This window comes from Apteryx mantelli, chromosome 2 (assembly GCF_036417845.1).
Source record: "Apteryx mantelli isolate bAptMan1 chromosome 2, bAptMan1.hap1, whole genome shotgun sequence".
NCBI classification, from domain to species: Eukaryota; Metazoa; Chordata; class Aves; order Apterygiformes; family Apterygidae; genus Apteryx; species Apteryx mantelli.
Genome location: NC_089979.1, coordinates 92,823,965 through 92,841,596, shown reverse-complemented (window position 1 = coordinate 92,841,596; position 17,632 = coordinate 92,823,965). Strand labels below are relative to the sequence as shown.

Below are 17,632 nucleotides of genomic sequence, written 5' to 3'. Positions count from 1 at the left end.
TGGTTTTGTTCATAATGTTTTTCAGTTTTGTGAAACTTTTTTTAAACAACATGTATAAATTACAATTTTTACTTTTTTCCTTTTTGTCTGACCCTTTTTGCCTGCTAAGATGAGATCTAATATAAAATTTCCTCCCATTGGATACATTCTTTTCCAGTTATGAAATTGTCATTCATAAGGTAAATAGCCATAAAAAAATCACCTCAGAGAGCAACCTGTATTATCTAATACAATGGCATATACTATACTAAGGATTACTAGAAATAAAATTAAATTATAGGTCTACATTTTACACAGCTGACACCAGTCTCTTCAGCAGTATTGATTTCTGTCCTCCTGAGTATTTTAGCATGTGGAATGTTGTGGTTTATGGTAGAGCCACCTCCTCTTGCCTAGATTACTCTTTGAGATCCACTTCTTAGCATTTGCTTTGGAGCTGTCATCTTTGCACCAAAGCTTCTCTCATGCTTGGTCCATGGGGACTACATAGATGCAATGGATCCAAATTTTGGTACTCCGGGTTCAAATAAATGAAACTTAGGATATACTTTTTCTTAAGATTTCCTTTGGAAAATTTAACTCTGAAGCTTGTATGCTACCAAGGGAAAGATCACTATTTCCACAGGAGCTCCCTGTCCCACAGTACACATCAAAAGTTTTTCAGGGAGGAGGGAATGGACGACACATATCACGTGACTGCATATCTTTCATTTCTTCAGGAAACAATGTGACAGAATGAGAGGATCTTCTCACTGGTGGGTCTTTTCAAAAGACATGCTATTCTTCTTACCCAGTGCACATGGCTTTATATGATCTTGTTTGCTTTCTTCTCTTGCTCCTGTAGAAGGAGTTGCCCTAAGTAGATCATTTTCATTAGCGACTAATAATGAGAAATTCCAGCTATCTTTCGTCTGTCCTGTTGTACTCTAAGAAATGTCTTTACTAGCTGATGTTCGCTTGAGATTCCTTGCCTGTGCCAGGAGATCAGCAAAAGGGAATCTACACTTGAGAGGGCTTCTCTGTCCTTTCAGGATTCCCAAGTGGAACTGTGCTGATTAGGGAATGCTGAGCAAATCTCCCAGCCTGTACACCAAGCCTTCTAACAGGACCAGGAGGACATCCTGCCAACCATGTCTGCTTCCTGAAGTTTGAGAGAACTTGATCTGCAAATAAGTACAGGTTGTAAGTCTTTCCTTCTCTCCCTGGAGCCTAATTTTATTTCTGCTAAGTTAGAGATAAAGCCAGTGATTCATCTGGAGGCAATCTACACTCATCCTGCACTTGACCCAGCCAAAATCCCTACTCAGTCTTCAAGCTGAGGTATTCTAACCTCTGGCATCCCCCATCATCATCACTCAGCAGTACTTGTCAGCATACTATTCAGTCTACATAGCTGGTCCAATCTACCTTAGTTGTATGGTCTCTTCTCCTATTATTCATATAACATTCCAGCCTGTTTTTTTCCTGTTATTATAGCTGATGGCCACTTTGGGTTTCTCACATCTGTTCTTGCACTTGGGTTTCTAATGTGTAATGCTGTTGTCCTATGTTATTCCCTCCCAAGGGACTGCTCACAGCTGTAGACAAAAGAAGGTAAAACATGAGAGAGGGTCACACCAGTTCTGACTGAATATAGTAGCTAACAATAAACTATCAGTTCATTGGTTTACATCTGCTGGAAGAAAATGGTCAATACAAGTAGAAGAAACTATAATGGTCTCAAATGAGGACATATACCAGCACAGCTAAAAACAATCAAAAAGTAAAAACCATGCTCAAACAAATGAAGCAGCAGAAAAGGTGCCAAGGTTACCATTAAACAGTGCAATAAAACTATTACCAGCAAAATAAAGTACATGGCACAGCCTGAGAGTGTACAATGTGTCCTCTGCTTCTTCCTACTTGTGCATCTGACTGGACAATTGCCTACAGAGGGCTGTGAAGTTGGACTGTTGTTTACAGTAGTGGGTACTCCTACAGTGAGTGGTTCAAAGAGTTCCTCTAGGGGGAAGACAGTTATACAGACTCCTGCATCCAGATGCTACTGGAGTGGATTACTTAAGAGGGAGAAGTAATAAGGTTTGGTTGGCCCTTTCTAGCAGAGGCTATCACAACCACTCTCTGCAGCAGGAGGCTCAAGGCTAGGCAGAGTTTGACTTCCTCCCACAAGAGGGGGAGTCTCGCCTGTATTCTCTTCTGTCTTGCTCTCTAGGTCCCTATGGGCCTCAGAGAATTGCCTGTGAGTTCTCTTGGGGGGCTGATGCACCAATATTTGAGGTGGAGATTTTCCAACAGATCCAGCTATCAGTCCTGGCTGCTCCAGAGCATGTGAAAAGTGCTTCTAAGCAGAAGCTCCTTGGTTGCCCTCCGCCTCAAGTTCCCATGTCCCTTTCTCTGGGGAATCAATTTCTTGTTGGAAACAAGGATTGCAGGCCTGCAAGTCTTTTGAAGTGACTGAAAACATACAAGGCACTACACTGCTGCCCATACTCTGCCTTCCCTCATTCCTGCATCTTAAGGTCAAAGTTTACAACCTGACATTGTCAAGAGCAGTCTGAATGCAGTAGACTTTAAGAGCCAGGTGATTTCTCCTCTTCCATCTGCTATTGGTCCAGGTGGTCACAAAGCTGAGCATATGGTCCAAAGATACAGATAAACACACACACTGTACACGTGGCTGGTCACAGAGACCAGCACAGAGAACAGTGCCTTTACCAACAGCCACATAAATACAAACAACACTCACATACACATGAAAAACTCAGATAGCCCCATCCTGCTCTTCCTCTCTAGTTGATCAGAACTGAAGTTTACTAGTGGATATACACATACTCTCACTTTCTTGATCCACAGGCACACATGAATCTGCAGGTTCCTCAAACCCTAGACCAGTTCTTAAGTCCACCAAGAATCCATGCCCAGATCCTGGGCCCCATTTACCAAATCTCCAGCTCAGATCTTGGGTCTTTCCAGATGCTTGTCTCCTCCTATTTGCTGGGTATTCCAGCTTGATTGAAGTTTTCTAGCAGAACTTCTGTGCACATTCACTCATCTTACACATACACATACATCTACAGGTCCCTCAAACCCTAGACCAGACCATAAGTCTGTCTAGAATCCATGCTCAGACCCTGGGCCCCATTTATCCAGTCTTGAGCTCTAATCTTGAGTCTTCTCAGATTCTGATCTCTTTGCTGGCTAATTCAGTTTGAAGTTCACTAGCAAGTTACACTCCCCTTCCCCACCCCCTGCAGAAGAGAGAGCAAAGTTATGCAGAAAATTGTTAGGAATAGAGTTTAATTAAAGAGAATAGGATAGACTGCAGTAAATCAGGTCCAGGACTTGGCCAGATGAGCAGCTTGTTTACATGTGATCAGCTCCTCTTCTCTTATCCCCTCTTCTCTCCATTTTCCAATGCTTGTTCCTCCACTTCCCTGCCTTTGGCCCTTCCCCTAAGCACCCATAAGATTCACACATACCCACAATCCCCTTGAAGCACCCTGCAGTAAGTTTTATGCAATTCCACAAATATCCCATAATAAATTTGCTCTTTCCTGTGAGACCCATGATAATCTTATTTCCCTCCTTCTCATCAGTTACAAAGTTCTGGCTGCATCAGCTCAAGGTCATGTCTGCATGGTTCCTTCAAAGGGCCATTAATTAGTGAACTAAGAGTTCTGGTCTTTGTCTCTATAATCTCCTGCTGACTAGGGCTTGTGTATCTGGGTGTTTGATTTATTACTTTTCTTGTCTGTTGTCTTTGTCTTTTTTATGGAGTATCTGTTACCCACATATCCTGTCAAACCAGATATGCTCACAGGATATCTGACATGGTGATCCCATATAATGCATCTCAGGTGTTGTCTGGAATTTGTAGCTTTTCCACATATGTATGTTTCTGCCTCTTTTCTCATGTCATGACTGTATCTTCAGGAGATTTTTCTTCATCTCCACTTTTATTAAATAGTTGTAAGATTGCTTTGCTTTGAACTGGAAAGCTACTTGGTAGTGGAGGACAGGGATATGATATATGGTTTGCATTCCAGGGCAGTGGCATGGAGAAAATCTTTTGGAAAGCTCTGAGGGGACTGCAGTGCCCTGAGAAGACTGCTGGTGATCTGTGCCTCTCTGCAGCAGTCTGTCATTGAGACTGGCTAAGAAGGGATGCAGCCAGCACGAGCAAGGAGTAGCTGAAAACACAGAAAGGCAAGGGACCAAAATTTTGAGATGGCTATTTTGTGACCCATGGGTTGTGTGACTTCACAGAACAACCAAGGGCATATAGCCAAGGCAAAGTGGGAAGACATTTCTGGCCTTATGTTTATCAGAGGTTGGCAGGGAAAACACTACCGGGCTCTCCAGAACGGAGGGAGCTACATTTCACATATTACATGCTCACATTGCACGCTTGCCTGCAGTGAGAATGACACCAAGCAGATCTTCTCAAATGTGCCATGGTTTCCTCTTAAAATGATCTAGTTCCTCTACTCCAGGTGAGAGCTCTGGAGCACGTTAGTCTGTATTTATACAGCGTATCAGCTGACCAGGGAATAAAGAGCAAAACACTTGCTGCACCAAACTGACAGCGCATACAAAACCTTGAGAGTCAGCCACCTGTACATCTAGAATGCTGCAGCTTATCTGATTCAAGCTATTTCATTTCTGCAGTCAGTGAAAACAGGCAAGAAAGAAAAACTGGTTAGTAAAAATTCAGACATATTTAAAAATCATTGTCATTTCTTGTTAATGCTGTGCTCACATATGATCCAGACTGGATGTGATTGTTGATCAACAAAGCTCCAGACCTAGCATCATTGGTCCTAGAACAGTTGAGCCCCCTTCTGAATAATCTCATCAGATTGATGCATTTTCAGCATTTTCAATAATTCTAATCACATTCAGTGATGAAACTGCATGACTTAGGTGTCTGAGGTGGCCAAAATTTTGAGGTTTAGGTCATCTCCTTACAGTAAGCTCCCCCAAAAGGTGAAAAGACTTCTTCAAATTCAAAAAATCCAGATTTTATTGAAATATCAATTAGAACACTAGACAGAACACAAATAAAAAATTTTATAAATTGTGCTTTCCCCATGCACTGTGGCCTTGAAGGTGGGTTTGTTGCTTCCAGACTTACATTTTGTGAACTTAATGCCTTTTTGTTATAGCACACTCCTCTCTGTTCCCTAGGATGTTTTATGTCTTTCACCTGAGTTTTGCTGTCATTCTTTTCTGCCTGCCATACACTGCAGTCCCTGGAATCTGCTCTCCCCTGAGAAGGCACAGTTACTCTCCAGTGCAGAAGCAGCAGGAACGTAACACACAAACTAAAAATAATTTTTAGCTAGGAACTACATATGCAGCACTCATTTAGTTATAGAACATAAATTTAGCTTGTTCTTTTTATTCTGGCTATGTAGTTTAAAACAAAAAAATTTTTTCAGCTTTACAGTAGTACCTTGGCTATTTTAGTTGCTCTTGTGTGAGGGAATATTTTTGATATATGAACATAAAGTTATCAGTCACATTTTATGCCAGAAAAATAAATGAGCATTTGCAAATGAAATTCCTGATGCTATTGTTAAAGGTACCAATAGAGAAAACAAAAACAAACAAACAAACAAAAAAAAGAGGACATTACAGTGGGATTCATGTGTTCACATGTAGATGTTCATAGTGTAAGTATCTACATCGGAAGTTGTCTTCTAGATTCTTATAAATCAATGGACAGAAAAAGGTATTTTTATGGTGTGTGATTCATCCCACCCTCTCTCTTTTACATCTCTAAAATAGGTCAGTTGAAGTACATTCTACAATGTGCCTCATCTCTCTAATGAGTATCAAAGGAGTTTTGCTAACATTCTGCATGTGGATGGCTTCCACTCTGAGTAGCCACAATATTTAAGGATATTAGGAAGCTATAAAAAACATATATATGGGATTCTGAAGAAATAAATAAAAATGGTATCATTTTTCCGTTATGAAAAAAAAAGCACCATTTTCTTACTGCTTATAAAATTGTTCTTCAGAACATACTTTGCTACCTTGTCAAGTTTTTTTGTGCTACAATTACCTAAAAAGAAGGGAAAAGTACAAAATGAGATGTGACATTCTGATAGAAATCCTGCCACTTTCCAGGAATCTGGTTCTAAACATGACTTCATTAAATTTTCTGCCTTCCCTAGAATGTCCTGTGCCTGGACTTAATGTCCTATTGTAAACTAAATGGCTTTTCTCCATGCGCTTTGTCAGTAACACTGTAGCTTTTGAACAGCAGCTCCCATACACTTCACATTGTCAAAAACGTTGCAATACTCATGCATGATATATAATTTCTTTCCCCATTGTGCACAAAGGAAACAAAAAGACAAAGGTGTTGTTTTTTTGAAGTGTGACAGCAAATCTCTACCTGATCCAGACTTCACAACAGAATTCTCAGTGATCAGTTCAACTCCTAGATTTTAAGTTACCTCTGTACCATCACATCTGTGTAGGTATTTTTAGTATGTTTTATGTCAGTAATAGTTATTTAGGCCTCCTTTTTTACTGAACTTTTAAATTGCTCTTCATATGATCCTTTCCTTTTATGTATAGCATTGTCAAGTACAGTACTGTAGAAAAAGAAATGGAACATGAAAGAGATATGGTACTTAAAAAATATTAATTAGCAGCTATGAAGTAAAATTATTTTTCCAGGGAGAAATTCAGTATTTTAAGCTTTTTCTTGGGAGAAAATTACTGGAAAATTGGCAGAGCAGCTGGTAGCACTAGACCTATTTTGCTGCTTCCATCTGTGCAATATATGTAAAATATTCTCTTCCAAAGATGGATGAAACCTGCATGATCTCATAGCATTTACTTCCAGGAAGAAGCGGGGGAAAAATTGTGAAAGTATTATTTGTTTCCTTATTTAAGAAAGAACTTCCTCATAATCATTACCAAGGAGGTAGAAAATATCACTTCATGAACAAACTTATACTAAATGCATTTTTACTTAGGGATATCGTGTTCTTGGAAAAAATACTCAGAGCACATAGGTAGCAACATGTAGGGTTCAGGTCATTTGCTATGGGGGAAATGTAACTTTTTATGTGCCAGAGAATATCTTTTTTGACTATTTTTAGCATTCCTGCCATTTAGAACCAAACATTCATTTGCAAAGGCAAATGTTTGCTTTTCCAAAGTGTTTCAAAGGTAATTCATTTCTGACAGAAACAATACACACAGAGATTAAACTGCATTAGAGACTGTTAATTCACAAGTTTCCCTTCATTTCCATTCCCTTTTAATGCAGCTATCTGCTTCCAAAACATTAATGTTTAGCAGTCTGAACAGATGACTGATTATTTGCTTACAAGGGCTTGAATAAGGAGGAATGAAAACTTAAAAGTGCAGACATGCAGGTAGTTCAATGTTGTGGAACTGCCTCTGACGACATATGACAACAGCCATTTGAAAAACTCACTAAATGTAGTTTTTGCACAAGTAAAAAAATACAATATATGGGCAGGGGAGAAAGGAGGCAGAGAAACAAAATACTGATATTCTTGCAAAAATTGCAACTTCAAGACTCTTCGGCTATCTGGTGAAGTTAAGTGGTGTATGTTGATCACAGCAATAGCCTTTCAATAGAAGGAAATAAATCTAAAAAGGAGGAGTTGAAGCATTCAGGGAGAAATATAGTTTAAGGCAATGATTTCAGTTAAGGTGATAGTCTTGACAGTGGTTTAATATAAAATTTAATGTAAAGTAAAAATAATAATTTTGATACTGATCTTATACATATTTCAATCATGCAAGCAGCCAACTAAAATCATTACTTACTTCCATATGAAAGAGATTATGATCAAGTCTCTTAAATTTCATATTCATCTGCTAATTATTACCTATGTATGTCCTAGTTATACAGGATAAAATACAAACTCATATGGTCCTTGAAATTATCATAAAGGGACACAGGAGGATCTTGTTCTCTCAATGTCCTAGTAAAAGTCATGTCCAGTACAAATAGTAGTGTGAGAATTTTAAAGTGTTCCATCTAATAGTTATTATGTCAGTAAATCTTTTTTTCTTTAAGATTAAACTGCTTTTAGTATTCTGATCAATAGTCTAGAGACTATTCTGGATTGGGAAGGAAGGAGGTGAAAAACATTTAGCTGTTCAGAAAAGAAGGCAAGATTCTTTGGGTAAACACCACAAAAAGAAATCTCATTACTCCTTACTTTAAAGGAGAAGGAAGGAGAAGGGAAGAATAAAGAATAAATGGTCTAGGCACTCACCAAGGAAGGCAACATGCTGGTCCATGCTCCAAAAACTTTATATTACTCAGTAACAGTTTCATATAAAAGGCATAAACTAGATCCTTTTCCTGTTTGTAAGGATACTTGGAAGAGATTCAGTGATTCAGTACAACAAAAGGCCACATCCTAAGCCCTACCCACCTGTGACCAATTCTTATTATACTATTGCTAAGCAGGGGAGGCAAGGGGGGGCCTGTTTCTTGAAAGGTGAAAGTTGTCATCCTGTGAATTTTCCTTTATAAAAATGGCTGCTGTGTGTCACAGTTATCAGAAGGGCTGCAGCCAGCAAGCTGATTACCACTTACCAAAAATTCTCCCTGTCCACAGACAGAAGTGCAGCTGTTCTCAAAAAAGTTAGTTACCATCATTGATTTTAATGAAACTGAAGGCAGGTTCATGGGCAAAATTGCTCCTGCTCTATGGTTCAAAGAGGTAGATGGGACATAAAAGAAGAGCACCAGAGAGCCTATGAAAGTTGGGTGTGAGGGAAATCTTCAATGATAGGGTCTATTGGGGCATTCAAAGTATCTTCCATTGCTAGGAAAGGGAAGTACTCTCACAGCATTTAAATGGATGGCCAGTGTGGCAGATATCTTAAAAAATGTATTTTTACTCTTTGAAGCTACATTTTGGAATAGTTTTCCCTATAGCTTTAAAAAAGAAAAGGCTCATATATTGATTTAGAATATATTATGATTTTTAAGCCAACTTCATGCTTTTTAGAGCATGCTTTTTTAGACCCATGATTTTTGAGCTAGCAACAATACCATGTATGTAAAATCTGGGAGACAGTCCAAACCTGGGCACAATGGATTAAGCATCCAAAAATGTGATTGCTATGAAGGCTTCATTGCAGGTTATTTGTCTTGTCAGATAGCAATTTCTTAGCTCAGAAATGTGTGTTTCTAGGTGGCTACAGGTTTTTGGGGCCTTTTTTTGCCAAAGGAATTCTTACATAGCTGGAAAAAATAAAAGCTGACCTTGTCCTCTTGTTCCTGAAAATTGAGATGACAGCTAGAGATATTTTGAGCTCATAGTATACAGACTGAGAAATCATAACGTCATGATGAACATAGAAATTGCTGGAAGTTGCAGTTTCTAAAAACAAAGCAGCAATAGAGTAATGAATCCTTTTATTGCAATTGTAGCTGCTAGTCCCTCAGAAGAAATCCACTGTTTGTTTGTTTTTTTGTAAAAATAAGCTTTCCTTTGCAAAATCAGTTATACTCTTGTCTAATAAGGACAGATAATACGTGTATACAAAGCTCAGCCCAACACAAAGTATAAAAACGGAACAACAGACAAAAGGAGCTTTGAAGACAGTGTTGTAAGTGTCATGGTTTGTTGTGACCTCTCCAATTTACAGGACAATGTACTGTGTGAATCAAACTTTATTTCATAAGCTCATTAGGTAAAAGGCAAACAAGGGCTCAATCCCTTTTGAATAGACTAGCCTAAATTGAAAATTCTCTAGTTAATTACTTCATTAATTCACTAATTTGTGTGAGCAAAATTTGTTTTTTTATGAGCAGCAAAATAGTTACCTAGCCAACAGAGCAAAATTTATGAGCAAAATAGTTACCTAGCTAACAGTGAGCATGCTCATCCTTCTTTCTCCATCATGATGAGGATGTCCCCTTAATTGCACTGGGATGCATGAGAGCCTCAGCAGTCTGGCTGCTGATGGATCCGCTTCATACTGTGTTTGGGTGAGCTCGCATATTTGTACCTTCCAGCTCAGAAGTTTGGTTTATACTATTCATATTGGTCATTTCAGTTACTGGGCAAGAATTTGCTCAATTCTGAAGACTTTTGGTCTTATCTGGTGTTAATGAGCAGTTACGTATAAAATTGTAAGGATAGGAGACCTTCTTCTTCATGTCCTTGAGTATCTGGTGTACGTGTTGCTCTTGCGTTAGCCCAGTGGTGCTGCTCCCAGCATACATCAGGCGTTAGCATGAGCTGTGTGTTAGGCCCAAAGCCTGAGCAGGGGTTGAGTGAATAGCCACAGATGGTGAGCATATTATAGAGACCAAAAATGAGAATCACATTTGTATTGTGATTCAACTATATATTGCAACTACTCTGCTAAGAGGAAGTTGTACTTTTATTGTGACTGAAGTGCATTGCTATATCACTCTGCTAAATCAAAATCCTGTGTAATGTCAAATAACTTAAAATGAGAAAATCTGGTATTCAACACTAAACCCTCTGCTTGTGGAATATCTAAAAAGCTGGTCAGAGAGTACTGGCCTCCTGACACCTTCAAAGAAAAATCAGCTTAATAGAGATGTATCTAACATTCAAAAACATTAAATGAAATATAAAATGCTGTGAAATTCGAATTGGATTCAGGTACCTGTTGTTTATTGGATGTTTTGGTGAACCATAGACTTTGATCCCTCCCACTCTGGACCACAGCACAATGCCTTTTGGGTTAGACACACCAAAATAACATACACTTGAAATGCCTTCTCACTTTTTCAGAAACATATTTTGAGTATCTCAAAATATGTGGTGAGCATTAGCTCTACAGAATTTTTCAGGAAACTGAAAAACAGAGATGATTTCCTTTTATATTATCTAGCAGGCAAGGCTGATCTAATTTAGATTGTCTGAAGTACTTCCAAGTCCTGCCCATTTTATCCAAAATCATATGACTGATCTGTAAAAATTAGATGTTGTAAACCAATAGATCAGATTAGCAAACTTTCTTACTCTCTTCAGTGTTGCTGCCCCAAACTGAGAGTACTTTTAGAGGTCAACATTCAGTCTAAATACTGCCCTTTCTCCTGACTGCTCTGAAGACAGCTCCTGTGATGCTCCAGTGGAAGAAAATCACCTAACCTTAATAGTTTTCCTCACCCCCATGCCCTCCCCAAAAATCTTAAATATGATTTTTGTTCTGTTATCGATGTTCCTCACTGCTTATTATGTAAAATTTCCACATTACTCTTTGCAGGCCTGGTTTCCTTATGTTTTGGTGTTTTAAATCAATCTACTTTATTCAAATATTTTATTTTAGATTTTTATTTATATTTACAAAAGAATCAGTGCTTCCCCACCTATGGATGAAATTATTTAATCCAGGAATAATATGTAACTGTAGCCTTACTGTGCGAAAATTTTCTGTTTGTCAAGAGCACTTGAACTAAGTTTACTAAAACCAAAATTTGCTAGCTGAAAATACCCCAGTTAGCTGAAATGTTCCACTTTTTGAGTTATTTCTCTGGAAAACTGTAATTCAGAAGTGTAACAAGAACCAAAATCCACTGAAATAAGTAGGTGTTTTTCATTAACTTCAGTTTGATGAAAGCCTAAAACTGCCTTGTATTATTTGTAAGAATGTATGGGTGACACAGTCCACCAAAATACAGTTTCCATTTTCTTGCACAGACCCCAAGAGAGGAGCAGTTTGGAGACTGCTGGCCTAGTCTGCAAGCACCTGCCTCCTATCACTCAAGCACCTTTTAGTCAAAGGGGCTTGCTTCAAATCCAACATGTAGATTTTTTGCTTTCGAGTTGCTCATAATGTGATGTTCTACCCTCTAATTGCTATTTCTGGCTAGCAAGAGTTATTTCTGGCAATTTCATTCTGTTAGTTCACATCTTGTTTTTTGTTAATGTCAGTATTTCTCCTGCTTTCTTTCCGCATTTACACATCGTTTTATGAAATAGAACTTCATACTCGGAGTTCTTTACTAGTGTAAAAAAAAGGAAGTGCCATTATTCATGAGTAACCAGAGTCACTAACAATTTCTCCAGTTAATAAACTTATTTATTTCTCTGATGATGAAAAATCAGCCTGAGGTTTGTCCTGGCTGGAGACTTGTTTGTTCTATTATGCTTCAAACACTAAAGCCAAAGACATCCCAAAGAGCCTTCATCATCCCGGCCTTCAACCCTTCGTTTATACAAGAGCTTTCTGGGGAGTACATGGAAAGGAAACGTGGTGCTGGACTCATGAATTTCTCTCACACTTATCGTACTAGGCCTTTCTGCTACACAGCTGAGGCTGCCACAGGGCAGGTTTGGTGTTGTCGCACTGAATCCCGTGAAGATGGTCGGGCCTCTTCACTTCCTCTGCAGAGCCTCTGGTTGCACCCGTCATCAGTACTGCCTCAGCCACTGATGGTGAGCTGAGGGTGACACATGCCACGGGTGTGTGTGTGTGTGCGTGTGTGTGACAGCTTGTGTGCTGTGAATGACCACTGGCGATGCTCTTTTCACAGAGCTTCTGTTCGTAGGTAAGGGCCTGGCTCCTTCTCTTCTGCAGTCCTAAGAAACACAAATGTGTGTTACACCGCCAATTATAACGGCCTAAGCATGCTGTGACTTTGGCGGTGCTAGAAAAGCAGCAGCAAAGTGTAGCCATGCCTATCGGCAACACGATACGACAGAAAGGCAGCACCGTCCTGCCTTCCCCTGCACAAGAGCCGAAGGCATCAACACCACAGCCCCCACCAGCGCTCAGCGGCGCGCCTCCCCTCCCACCGGGCGCAGCAGAAGCCCCACGGACACCCCCAAGAACCGCGGGCGGCGGGACTGAGACTGACGCGCAGCTGTCGCCCGGCAGCAGTGGCGGGGGGCAGCGCCTGAAGGGCCCCGCGGCGCGGCCGAGCAGCGACACGGGCTCGGCGGCGCTCCCCGGCCTCCGCGGCGCCCCCCGGCCTCCATGTCCCAGCATGCACCGCACCGCCCCAGGCACCCTGCCCGGCCTCTCGCGAGAGGCGAGAAAAGCTGTGGGAAGCCGGCCTTCGTACCCGTGATCTCCTCTCGCCGCACTAGCACTGAAGCGGCATCCGAAGGAAGTGCCCGTGTCAGGAAAAAATGCTACCCGCAGCGGGAGGTGGCAGATGTAGGGGAAGCTGCTTCTTAGCCTGTGACAAGGCGGCGCTCACAGAGCGCTTTCAGCACTGGCCACGGCAGAGGATACCTTCCAGCGCCTTCTCCTCCGTCGCTCGTCAGGCAGTGACAGAGCCACCCTCGGGGAGGAGGTGGAGAGCTGGGCCCTCGCAGAGGCGGTGGCGCGGTGTGCGATGCCTGGGCCGAGCCCCTGCCCCGTCCCTGCCCCACTGTCGGGGCCGGGTGGGTGGCAGCGGCCAGGCTGGTGCGGGGCGCCGGGCGCGGCGGCGACTATGATGCCTGGAGAGACGCCGCTGCCGCCGGCGGGGACGGCAGCCGCGGCGGCCTGCGCCAACTGCGGGCTTCTGCAGCAGGTAGCAGCGGGCCGTTGCCTGGGCGGCTCTGGAGCTTCTGGGGGGCTGTTGCTGACGGGCGCGACCGCGGGGCGTTAACGGGCAGGCGGCGATGGGCGCCGCGGTCAGCTCCGCCGGCGCAGCGGGAGCTCGGGTAGCGAGTGCGGCGAGCAGGGCTGCGGCGGGAGCGGCCGCGGCGAGCTTTAACGGAGCGAAAGGCTATGCATATCTGGCAGAAGAGTAGTTTGTCTCCCTGCAGCCCAGGCTCTGCAGCATGGCTGAAGGGATCTGCTAGTGACCTCCTTCTACTCTGTCATGTGCCGTAGATGTATCCTTTTGAGTTTGCTTCGCTGTGGCGGGGGAATGTAGGTTCCCGGGGAAATGCAGTTCCTTCAGTGCCCTTAGGAGTGCTTGTGGTTTGGCAGTATAACAGCCTGGACAATGTGTTCCCTCTTATATGAGAGAAAGGTCTTCAGACATGCCTAGAATGAGTTTGAATTATGAAGCAGGGAAAATCACCAAATAGATACTGTTTATTGGGAATATTCTGCAAAGGCTTAATCTGAATCTGAAAGAGAAAGCTATGGGGAAATTTTTAGTATATAATTTGCTGTAAAGGCAAAGCTTTAAAAACTCTTGTAGTATAGCCTCATCATTCTTGTGGAGTCTGCACTCTTTACAGGCATTTGTACATGCATGTAAATATGAATGTATTTTTAATCAATTAGTAATTTTTTCACTGAAAGAGTGAGTTAGAAAAAAAGGCAGATTATTGCACTGTGTAGAACATGAGCAGTTAATGACTGTAGGTAGTTTTGGGGGTATTTACAGCATATGCTACTATTTCTGGGGTGGAACTTCTTTACCAACTTGAGACTCTTCCTTACAGAATTTAAATGAATATGTAGCTGCATTAATAGCGCTGAAGCAAAAAATGATTGATGGAGAGTAAGTACAATTGCACAAGTGTAACTTTTTTATTGCTCTTAAATTTTTAAAGAAATGCAGCAAATGTGATTCTGTGAAAAGTAGATATTCATTAATGCAAAAAAACTAAATTCTTCTCAAAATAATATAACTTCTTCAGGAATAGTTCTTAAATCTAGATTGTAAGCCTTGTTTGTTTATGCCCTAAAACGTCTGTGTCATGGTAGTAAAAACAGGGATGTTTTGTGCAGCTATATAATTTGCTTATATATGTAGCAGAATAAGCTCTTTGAAGAGATTTGTTTGTTTTTATTTGTCATGAAGAATGTAGTATGAGAACTAAAAGTTGACCACAGCCATATACAAACCTTTTTAAGAAAATATAGTCTTAGCATTAATGTCTGAAATGCTGCTGGTGTTAAATATCAGAATATGTGAAAGTGAGGCTGAGTGATGATCAGAACAGTGGTGTTTTAAAATGCTCTTGGTGGTTTGCGTTCTCTTCTGTAATAGCTTGCCCTTCCCTTTCTCAATCACCGTCAATATATGGTTGTATGGAGAAATGTTTGTGTGTATACCCCCATACTGTGGCCTGATGTCCTTGCCACCTCTCCCAATTGTAATGGTTTATTTCTCATGTACTCTTTCCCAGATACATGTCAATCTGGCTTTCGCTAGTCTAAATTCCAGTCATGCATTCCAGTTTCCAGGAAGGATTTGAAAGAGCCCTCACTGTCTAACTGAGACCCTTTTCCTCAAAATTCTGTCACTCTGTGGATGCATGGATTCCTTCTGATGCCTTCAAACTTTGTGCCCTTTTATCCCTGCCAATGCACATATTTCCACATATGTGGGAATTGCCTCTTCTCTAGATGCTTGTGGCTCAGCCCCTCTCTTTTTTGCAAAAGTTGAACTCTTGCAAGAGAAAGTAATTCAACCCTCTCTGTATTGCAGTAACTGTCATGGTCCTTCTCTTTCATGTCCTTTCTTCTCTCTGTTCTTCAAAAACATAAAAACTTGAGCAAAGGACAGCACCTTTCTTGGTGTTGTCTTGTCTCACTATATACCTTACATAAAAATAAATGCTATACTCTTCTTATGGCATCTAGGAGAATAGTGTTTAATAGTTTTCTCACAGTGGTGGTTTACTGAAGCAAAATGGTTATATTGACTTGTATCAGCAATTGCAGACCACTCTCATGCCTTCTGCATTTATCTGTAAAGCAAAAGGAAAAGTATCTTAAGACGTAGTTGTCCAAATCAGCTGAGAAAATGAATAATACAGCTGGCTTTTATGAGTAATGTCTTTATTTTCTATCTTGCAGTCGTTTGCTGACAGAGTATCAACAGAAATGCACTGATATCCTTTGTTTTTCTATTAGTGTTTGTATGTGAAATTTTGATATCCTAATTCTGTAAGAGGACTTGAGGGATTTTTTGATTTAAGTTAAGAGAGGATGCCTCTCTGTAGTAATGAACAGACTGAATAGACTTTACAAAGACTCTACAGAAAATAGGGCTTTGGAGTTAACTTTAATGCACTTGAGATCTGGCTGTGTCTAACATACGACTTAATACGGACCATTTTAAAGCTGTGTTATTGAGAATGACTCAAGTTTTGTCTTGCATCGGAAGAAACTCTAATGTTATTTTAGAGCCTCTGCTTATTCACTTCAAATATAATGAAATGTTTCTCTAATACGTTTTGTCTGTTGGAGGGAATGCATGACTTTGTATTTCTTTGCAAGTGGGGATTGGATTCAAATACACTTAAGGAAAATATGGTAAACTATTTTACCAGTATATTTCTACCTTAACAAGAGATTACAGCTTCGGTTTGCTGAAAGGTAAGAAAGAATACAATCCTGTTTAAACGAAACTGTTTATTTAAATCTACTATATTCACTGTGTCTTAGACAGTTTTAGGAGCCTTTCACTGTAATGGCAGCTGCCCTGGGTCTATGTTAAGCTTTTCATCTGATCCTTTTCTTCAGGCATTTCTAGGCCATAATTTGCAAAGATATCCTTGATGAGGAGAGAAATGGGGGGGGCCCAGAGAGGAACAGAGTCAGACTGTCTAACCTTCTTCCACAGTACCTGTGCTAATATCTTTTCCTTCCCACAGTTGGACTCTGCTCTTCATTCACAGCACTACTTATGTGGACACACTTATTCCTGGCATCTCAATGTAGGCAGCTGGGAGGTACTACTGTGTGACATGTGCAGCCTGCCTGCATCCAACTTTATGCTCCATTTAATGCTTTTAAATCAGATCTTTAATTTTCTTTGAGTGTAAAAGATTATATGGAACAATTAGATCACTTAGATAATAAAAGCCTTTGGATATCTGGCAGAACGTTTTTCCATCAGGGAAAGGAAAATACTCAAACAGTTGCCTGAAGAATCAGAACGCTGAGTTTGGACTTTAAAACACCCATGGATTTGTTTTGTTTTTAATTACACTTCCCATTTCAGAGAGATCTCTGCTCTTCGTTGCCAAGTGGAGCAGATGCTAGAGAAAATCCTGCCTCTGGAAAAGTGTCAGGAAGAGTTGGGTTCTTTGAAAGCAGAATTGGAAGAGAAAAAGGTGTGCTCTTAAGATTTAAATAACTTGCACTTTTTCCATTGAAGGAACTATGTTTGTTTAACTCTCATCTTAATGATCCTGGTTGTTATTTCCAGCCCTTTAGAACAGGCAGCTCTGGTTTTAGGTCAACTTAATTAAATGGTGGTGAGATCTAGATAGGGAAAAAGTTCAGCCCTTTGTAGTTTCTGTGATTTGTGATCAAATTTTATTTTTTTCTAATTTTCTGTTATTTAGGGAGAAAGGAGAAGCATATTTTCAAATTCCTTTAGGTTTCAATTCCAATCTTATTAGGTTACTGAATTCTCCATAACCTGTTCTAATGAAAAAGGGACAAAGAGGATCTGTCCAGAATAGTGTTTTGCCTCTGTTACCATTTTGAATACATGCTTTTGTTTTTAGCTCCTTGAGTTTATCCTTAATTTCTCTCCCCACCCCTTAGCTGAGATTTAGTCTTCTTTAGAAGAAAAGCTTTTGACACTTCAAATCCCCCAAATACAAGTATTCATTAGACACTAACTATTACTTATGGCAAGGGAAGAAAAAAACCCCAACCTTTCACTCTTGTAATTTTTTAATCTCCCTATAAGATAGAGAATTAACATTTGTCCTGTCACTATGCCTAG

At 40.6% G+C, this 17,632-nt stretch overlaps 1 protein-coding gene and 1 long non-coding RNA gene across 3 annotated transcripts in view; one reads left to right on the top strand and one right to left on the bottom strand.

Moving 5' to 3' along the window:
- Positions 1-12,053: 12,053 nt before the first annotated feature.
- On the bottom strand, positions 12,054-12,973 carry LOC136991275 (uncharacterized). The gene is made up of 2 exons (XR_010883384.1): positions 12,854-12,973; positions 12,054-12,575 (listed from the first exon to the last, which is right to left on the bottom strand). It is a non-coding gene; the product is annotated as an uncharacterized lncRNA (long non-coding RNA).
- Positions 12,974-13,353: 380 nt separating this feature from the next.
- ICE1 (interactor of little elongation complex ELL subunit 1) overlaps positions 13,354-17,632 on the top strand; it is a 35,798-nt gene continuing 31,519 nt past the window's right edge. Inside the window, exons 1-5 of one of the 2 annotated variants that reach the window (XM_067291043.1) lie at positions 13,354-13,516; positions 14,385-14,443; positions 15,748-15,782; positions 16,251-16,269; positions 16,898-17,009. In XM_067291043.1, coding sequence (XP_067147144.1) covers positions 13,436-13,516; positions 14,385-14,443; positions 15,748-15,782; positions 16,251-16,269; positions 16,898-17,009 — 306 coding nt within the window. In that variant the 5' untranslated portion in view covers positions 13,354-13,435. Of the gene's footprint in view, positions 13,517-14,384; positions 14,444-15,747; positions 15,783-16,250; positions 16,270-16,897; positions 17,010-17,632 lie in introns of those variants that run through there. The other variant, XM_067291041.1, reaches the window with a different exon arrangement.